Raw genomic sequence first — 9,332 nt, 5'->3', positions numbered from 1 at the left:
ATGTCTTTTGAGCATATAAGGACGGATATGATGGTTGCAGATCCGCTAACTAAGGGATTACCACCCAATGTGTTCACTGGCCATGTAGAGCGTATAGGTGTTATAGATAAGACCTTGCTGTTTTGATTATAGGATGCTTATTATGTATGAGACACTATGAATTCACTTAATGTTATGTTTCTGTTTTTTATTAAACATATTATCATTAAAGTATGTATACACATTTATGGTTTATAGATAACATAAGTATTTTGAGAATTAAGGTTCTTCTCAATATAAAAGAATAATATAAAATTGGAATTGATTTGTGATACATGGAAGGGAACATGTCGTTCAATGACGTGTGACCGCCATGATTCGATTAGTTTGATTTTATTTAAGTTATTAAAGGTTAAGAGAACTTGATATTAAAATGCGCATTAAAGTTATTAAACCATTAATTTGACACAAAATTCAAGTAGGAGAATGTAAAAATATTTTATATTATATGTTGTGTGGCCTGTGTCTTTCATATTAACATTGTGGTCTATGTGTCTTTCATCACGGTGTCGTTTTTAATATAAGAATCCACAGTGTTTATATTTAACACTGTGGATTCTTATATTAAAAACGACACCGTGATGAATCGGTTTCAATTAATGTATTAGAATTTGGATGTATTGATAACCATCTTCCCTTCTCTTAATTATATCATATAAATAATATATATACATGTATATGTTATGTCTATACATATTAAGGGGAGTTATTACGAACCAATAAAACTCTTTAAAAGTGATTATATATACATGTATATATATATATATGTGTGTGGTTGTTGAATCATTACTGCAACGGTTGTGTTCTCATAACGTGAGAAACACTACCACACCAAATACACACCAGAAAAAAAGATTAGTGATCTTCTTCATCAAAGATCACGTCAAAGCAATAAGGAGTAAGGGAAGAAACAAATCAATTGCTGAAGACTTGGATCCATCATCAAGCATAATCAAGCAATGGATCAAGATTAGTGTATTCTTCTTCTCTAATAAAGTGATCTTTGGGAGATATAGATTTCATAAATATAGAAATCTGAATTTATACCTCCACCAAATTAATAGCCAACTAATATCTTAACATTCTCCTCAAACCCCACAAGATCGTTTGCTAGGAAATGTTTCCCACATCTCCCTTTGTCTTTCTTGCAGGGGATGTGTATATTTGTCGCCATCAACCATCATCTGTTGCACTCTGCATATCGAGAATCACCTTGGAGATCCTTTTAGTTATTATACCTTCCATATCTGAAGCAATTTCCTTACGGGCCACTATAATGCAGGAAAATCTTCTCAAACGCATCTTGATGCCACTTGTTCGTTGAATCATATGATCTGAGCTCTTTCTTTACCGTCCGGAGAGAATAACCGGTTCAAGGTTATTATCAATCGACTCTTTCACGGCATCAACAAGCAGCTGCGTCTTCCGGCTAAAGCTCAGCCAAAACCCATCCGGTTTAGCTCCTCTGTTTTTGACTTCTCCAACCAACCGAGCAAACTCTATCACCATACACGCCTCTTGTGGAAGCTCGGTCATGACTTTGTGTTCACTAAGACAACCTCTAGTGCTCGTAGTAAACGCAGCCTCGGTTTCCCGATACGGGATAACAAAGTCGTGAACACTGACCGTACCTTTCGCACCGATCGCGGTTATCTCCATCGTTAGATTTGCCAAGAAGGAACAGTAGATCGTCGCGGTAATCCCATCTTCTTCCCAATCGAACAATGCACCACAAGAAAGAACGATTCCGGCATCGTTTAAGACAGGACCGGGCAAGGCAGTGACGGTTTTCGGAAGTTCGAAGTTGTTGGCAACAAGAGCTGCTTGGATTGTGTACCATCCAGTATCACCAAGAGCTCCAAGCCCATCAAGACCAGCTTTTACACGAATATCATGCTTTAAGAAGTTTTCGTTTGCTGCAAATGAGAAACAACTATGCACCTGCATATATGAACCAACCATCGTTGTGTAATTAATTTCAAGAAACTAAGATTAAGTTACTAATTTAAGACTTACAGTTTTAATCTCAAAATCCTTTATAAAGTCCATGAACTTAGCAGTTCTAGGATTATGCATCCACTGAGTCCCATCCATAAACTGAACACCATTAACCTCACAAGCTTCCACGATCTGATCAAACTCAGAGACGTTTAAAGCAACAGGCTTATCAAGAAGTATATGCTTACCCTGCCACGCGGCGCGTACAGCCCACTCCACGTGGAGACTAGCCGGAATAGGTAAATAGACGGCGTCTACATCAGGATCTTCTAGAAGCGACTCGTAGGAGCTGTGGATCTTCGTGTTCGGAGGGAAGTTGTTAGATTCAGCAAATGATTTAGCTTCTTCGATGGAGCTGGTGGTGGTGGTGGCTAAGGCGGAGATAGTTGCGTTTGGAGAGAGATTGATGGCTCGAGAGAGTTTACGGACTATGTTGGTGCAGCTTAACAGTCCGATTCGGATTGGGTTGTCGCCGGACATTATTACATCAACCTTTTTTTTCCGGTAAGAGAAGTGAAGAAGACTCTGGTCCCTTATTACATCAATCTTTTTGTCGGCTAATTTCTATATTTAATTGGTAAATTATTTTTTTAAAAAATTATTCAGATGTACCCCAAAAACAAAAAATTGGTTTATTCTTGATGTATAAAAATTTTCAAAAAATTGCTCAGATATTTTAGTATGAGTATAATTACAATTTATTTCTTAGATTTATTTTTTTAATTTTGATTAGAAAAATAATAAAAAATACACATCAATAAATTAAAATACACATCATTTTCCATAATCCATCTTATTATACAGTTTTTTTTTCTTTCTAGAATCCATATTTTCTTCTTTATATCAAAAAAGAGGGAAACTGAACAGTTTTTACTGTTCACAATCCGGAAAAAAACTCTCTCTCTCGTCGTCGAACTCTAATTCCACCGGCGATATTCTGTCTTTCTCTACTCTCTCTCCGTCATCTCTCGTCGAACTCGCTTGCTATCCTCTCTCGCTCTCTATCTCTTCGTCGTCGTTGTCTTGTTTGTTTCCATCTAAGCTGCCCTTGTTTTCGAGTTCCGGAATGTGACGGCTGAGTTATAGTATTTACGAGAAAACAAAAGGTCTCGTCGATTCATATGACGGCTGAGTTATAATGCTTTGTGGCTGAGTTATCACAATAAATAATCTGAAAACAAATGACTGATTTATACGACTTGACGGCTGAGTTATAGTATTTACGGGAAAACGAAAGGTCTTGTTGATTCATATGGCGGCTGAGTTATAATGCTTTCGGGCTGAGTTATTACAAGAAATAATTTGAAAGCAGAAAACGAAAAGTCACATCGATTAATATGACAGCTGAGTTATAATGCTTGACGGCTGAGTTATTACACAAAATAAAACAAATGTATTAAAACAATACTACATCCGACAAGTTTCCACATTGTGCCTAACTTGTTTACATCGCGAACATGCGTGTTGCTTAAATACATATTTGTGTTTTTTTAGCCAATTACTGGAAACACAATTACCGGAACTGGATCCATGAAAAAAAATGAAAAAGAATGAGGAAATTAATAAGAATGAGTGTAATTACGAAGTTAAGAACGAGGAGAAAAACAAGGGGAAGAACAAGGTGAAGCACACTTTTTAACCAGTTGAAGAACAAGAGTCGAATGAACGACGTTTCGTATTTCCGGAGAAGATGATGACATGGAATGCTGACATGGATGATGTGTCCGAAGTGGCAAGATAGCCACCAAATGAACATGTAAATCAGCCAAATTAAATCAGCCATCAAACAAAATTATAACTCAGCCGCAACATGAATACTATTACAGTGATTAAAAAGCAAAAAAATGGCTGCCAAATTCAGCCGCTTAATCAACTGAAAATTTGTAACTCAACTGTAACTGAATGATATTATAGTAATTAATCTTTTGCTACTAAGTTAGCCGTAAAATGGTTGAGTTGTCCGATAAGTCAGCTTGTGACGGCTGAGTTATAGTGTTTAACCATAACTCAGCCGTAACGACATCTCATAAGTCAGCCGTTGTTAATAACTCAGCCAGCCGGAAAAATTTAATTCAGCCGTGTCGTAGTGATAACTTAGCCAAAATTTTGACAACTCAACCATCGGATGAAAACTCAGCCGTAAGGACGGCTGAGTTATAGCATAACTCATCCATATTTCATTAAGTCAGCCGTAACGCTTGGCTGAGTTATTCTTTAAGTCAGCCGTCCGCTCATAGTCAAATGTTTTTTCCATAAATCAGCCCCAACATACCATAACTCAGCCGTCATTACCTCTAAAACGCGTTACGGCTGAGTTATTTAATATACATCAACGATTTCTGACGTGGCAATGGCATTTTTGTAATTACGTTTTTTCCTGTAACATAAAACAAGGACACACTGGGTATTTTGAAAATAACCGAAATATCCTAGTAATAAAAAAAATATTTGTTGGTTCTAGTAATATTACCTAATTTGGAGTACATCTGAGTAAATCTCCCTTATTTTTTTTATACTAAATATAGATATTAAGTTTTGTGAATACAAAAAGTACATTTTACCTCTATCATATAAATTACGAATCTATACTTAAATACTTACAGACAATGACTTTGTTTTGATATTTTTAAATAAAAAGGTTAGTAATCCACAATTATTTATATATTAGTATATAATTGAAATAAAATTCTCTAACATTTCAAATTTAGTCAGATACGTGTAGATCAACCATTACCCGATTAGTTGACTCGATTATCTCTTCAAATATATTTATTATGTAATAAACCAACCATAATCATTCTTGCCTAAATCTTAATCAGTTAGAATATTTAATTAAGGAAAACATATACATTAGAATTACATAAGAAAAACGTTTAAATACATAATAAATCAAATCTAAATGTCTGATTCTTTATAAATATTTTAGGAAAAAACGAAAAAAACAAGAAAAAGAAATTACAGCTAATACTTGTGCATATTTTTCCTCATAATTTTAGGAACAAATAAATAAATTCAGTTTAATTTTGAAAAATGATTTAAAATAAAAATTACATTACTTTAAAAGGTATTTTAAAATAGTAAAGTATTCATTATAGCCTTAATAATATAAAGTTAATTAATATATAAGATATGTGAAATTAATAAAAATCAATTCAAATTAGTTTAATGGATATATAAAATATATCTAAAATCAACTTATTTGTAAATACTCTCTAAAACACAAGATATGGAAGAAATATATATAAAAAAATCTTATGTAACTAATATATTTTGTAATCATAAATAAAAATCATATATATTTATGAAAATAAACTATTTCGTGGATAACATTTATTGTTTAAGAAAAATGATAAAAAAAAAAATCATTTTCTAAAAGCAAAAAAGATGCAAAGAATTTTTAATTTATATTTGTATTTCTAAATAGTAATTATCCTAAAATAAGTATTTAAAACTCTAAAATTCAATAATTACAATTGGTTGACTATATTGTATTACTATATATTTATGCAAAAATTAATATTAATAAGTAGCTTTTTAATTTATGTACTATGAACAAATCTTTGTAGAAGGAAATAAATTATATGTCAAAAAATGTGAGAAAAGCACAAATTTCAGTATGTTCTCATCCAAAAATTTTGGATGATAAAAATTATCCAATAGTTAATTATTTAAAAGAGAACAGTTATGTGAAATAAAAAAAATTTACGGGTAGGGACGAGATGAAACATGACAGGACAGGACAAGACGTGATAAGACGAGATGTCTTTGCTATTCTAAAATAGTTACATGTAGGTTATATACGTGCAATAGTCCAAACTAAAACCAAATTAAAACATGATATTTGGATTTAACACCTTTAAGCATACCGTTATCGCTTAAAAGCTTCAAAACGATAAAAAGGATTAACGATGTCTAAACAACGTACTTATCTAAATATATTTTAACATTTACCATGTAAGTAAATCAAATATACTACTCAACACTATTTAAAATTTCAAAACTATAAAAAACACATAAACCAAAACATTTTATGCATTCGAAATATACATAAATTAATTACAATATGTGTCCTTCCGTGTTGTAGCACAGGATATCACCTAGTCAATATTTATTAATAACTTCGTAAAAATCTATTCATGTTATAAACTGGATAATAACACATGTGATTATCTATCACATTACTTCTACTCGAAGTAAATTTAATCTTATCTATATTTACCTTAATTCCCAAGTTACTAGTATATATAATGTATGTATATACTTTAGCTTAGTCACCAAGTTTAGGTACTATATATGTGGTCGATGAAGACAAGAAGTAATAACACAAGAGGAAGAGAGATGAGTTCTTTCACTTACCTCTCGTCTCTCTCGTTTCACACACATATACATATATAATATAATAATATTATATATATTTGCATTATGTTTTATAACATGTTATTAGTACGATGTCTTTATTGCTGGAGTTTTTACGAGACAATGAAATGTCTTTAAAATCAAAAATATTTCTCTTATGAAAATATATGAAGTACATGCCAGTATATCTTAGACAGTGCAAACATAATTGGAAAGTCTAGATGAGTTAGTCTCTCGACTTTCAAAAACATCAGATTCATAATTATCAATGTTTAGCATTCTCAGAAGTCCAAAGAAACTCATGGAGTTTCAAAGACTTTTTGTCTTAATAAAATTATTATATTGAGACTATAAATAAATATGGTATCGCAAGTATCAGCCATATTGGAAACAAGCATGTATATGACTATATCATGCAAAAACAAAGATAGCAAAATAATATGAAATATGAAATTCTCTTATGCTTCAAGTATAACATTTCCGGTCAAGCAATCCCGGTCAATCAATGATATTAAAAATCATTGAGAATTTGTTGAGGGAACAAAAGTTCTTTTAAAAGTATTGCATGTTCCCGTTCACATTTCATGAGGTTGTAAGCACTGCACTTTATTCATATTTCAGGTAACATTTAATTTATGTTGAATTTATTTAAGTTTATTTAAACTCATTTAAATTTCTATTTATTGTTTATGATGTCGATGGTTATATACCTCCTCCTTATTTCTGTAGTAGGATATACCTCTAGAGTCATATAATGTTGGCTCATTCGCCATCTTTTTGGATTAACAAACTTATTGTATATATATGATGGATTGATTTCTTTGATAAATCCGAAAATTAAACCCCAAATATAACCGATCTAAAAAATAAGACTCGGTAAAAGGTGAATGAACATAAAAGTTATCATCTTGAGAGGAGATAATACTAATTTCACATCTTATAAGGATCTAAGATAATACACATAAACGAAATCGGTATGTTGTTGATCCTAAAGTGGGATTCAGTACGAGATAAACGAACTCCAAGAATTATCATTTCGAGGAGGAGAATTCAAGAAATCCCATATCAACAATAAGTCGATAAACGGTGATGGATACTAAAGAGAAAGTGTTATAAACCGGATAATAATACATGTGATTATCCATCATATTACTTCTACTCTAAATAAATTTAATCTTATCTATATTTATCTTAATCCCTAAGTTACTAGAATATATACTGTATGTATCTACTTTAGCTTAGTCACTAAGTTTCTGTAATATATGTGGTCGATGAAGACAAGAAGTAATAACAGAAGAGCAGATCCGGCGCAAATTAATTGGATGCATAAAGCAAAAAAAAAATTATTCACCACTAAACACAAAAAAAGAATTATTCAAAACATACATATCCCAGTTTCCAACTTGTCAAGCTTTGCAAGTGTGTGAAGGACGATAACCACTGTACCATAACTAATTTTCAATTATGATGCCCATAAATTTTAATATATTATCTACTGTTTAAAGCCTATGCTTTATCAGCTTTAGCTACGGACCGGAATTGCACAAGAGAAAGAGATGAATTCTTTCACTTACCTCTCGTCTCTCGTTTCACACACATATACATAATAATATTATATATATTTATGTTATGTTTTATAACAATTCTTTAATAAATTTGCTTATTTTCGTATGGATATCTATAATCTCTGTTTTAGAAATCGCTAGGCGCTAGTCGAACGATCAGGATGGACCTAGTGCTTAGCGAAAAAATCAGAGATTAAACGTGAATTAATCGGGAACTAGTTTTTGGATTATTTTATTAAAATTAATAATAAATTAAAAATATATAATACTAAATATACGTATAATTATGTTTATGTGAAAAGAAAAATATCAAATAAAATATAAAGCTATAGTATTATCTTTAAAATTACGGTAAAAACATAAAAACGTAATATTAAGAAAAAAAAATAATGATTTTAATTAAAAGTTTATACATTAGTTATTGTAAAACATCATAAACTCTTAATTTAAATGTCTAAATAATAGAAATATATATATATTTGATTTATATTTGGTTTTAAAAATAATCGGTATATACAAAATTATGCAGGAATTAATCGGGTTAGACGATATAATCGGATAATGAATGCTAGACGGAGATTAGTCATTAATCGAAGCGAAAAGGGTAGACCTAACGATTTTATGGAGTGTAATCAGTGTTGTTAGAGGGGGATTTTTAAAACAGAGTTTATAATTAATAATTTTCAATTTTATGTAAGGAAACGATAAAGAAAGATTTTGTTTCTCATTTTTCCAACTTATAATAATAAAATATATTTAAATAATTTGCGCGTAACATTTTTAAAAGAATTGGCGAGAAGAGAAACAAAATACTTCCATTTTCTTAAATCACTTAAAACATTATCTGATCCTATAAAATTTCCGCATGAGATTTTTTAAATGTAGCCGACTCGGCAACTAGAAACTTCATTCAAGAGTGGCGGCGACAATTGTAATTTGTAAGGCAAACCGCCTCAGCGATCAATAACAAAGAGGTACGAGACGGGATGAAATATGCTTTAAGCCTTCTCTTGGGAAGCTGCAATGAGTAGAACAGAAGAAACTTCGGTTGGTTGTCTTGTCGGTATCTGCTCTCTGGTTTCTCAAGCTTGCAGATTCCTTCGTATCCTACTCTCTTTCCTCAGTAACAGTTCCACCAATCGGGATCACAATCACCGTCGTCAAGATAAAGATCACCAGAGCTCAGCCTGAAGCTCTTCAAACCACAGCAGACTTCAACAGAGATGAATACAAGAGTTTGCTTCACGATTCACAGTACCTCTTCTAGAGCATCCTTTGATAAAACCAAAACAAGACGGGCAACTTCTCTTGCGAGTCTTTGTCAATATTGAAACCCAGAAGATAAGATATGCAGGAAAAAAAACAACGACAATC

The 9,332-nt window shown here is 31.8% G+C and overlaps 1 protein-coding gene across 2 annotated transcripts in view; it reads right to left on the bottom strand.

Annotated features, from left to right (window-relative positions):
* Positions 1-2,584, bottom strand: part of LOC104741991 (uncharacterized oxidoreductase At4g09670-like) — a 4,187-nt gene extending 1,603 nt beyond the window's left edge. The window contains exons 1-2 of one of the 2 annotated variants that reach the window (XM_010462949.2): positions 2,056-2,584; positions 1,546-1,980 (exon numbers count right to left, since the gene is read on the bottom strand). In XM_010462949.2, the coding sequence (XP_010461251.1) occupies positions 1,546-1,980; positions 2,056-2,517 (897 nt within the window). In that variant the 5' untranslated portion in view covers positions 2,518-2,584. Of the gene's footprint in view, positions 1-938; positions 1,981-2,055 lie in introns of those variants that run through there. The other variant, XM_010462948.2, reaches the window with a different exon arrangement.

The sequence above is a fragment of the Camelina sativa genome, chromosome 14 (assembly GCF_000633955.1).
Source record: "Camelina sativa cultivar DH55 chromosome 14, Cs, whole genome shotgun sequence".
Classification (NCBI taxonomy): Eukaryota; Viridiplantae; Streptophyta; class Magnoliopsida; order Brassicales; family Brassicaceae; genus Camelina; species Camelina sativa.
The sequence above is the reverse complement of the archived record's forward strand: the minus strand, read 5'-3'. Positions and strand labels throughout refer to the sequence as shown.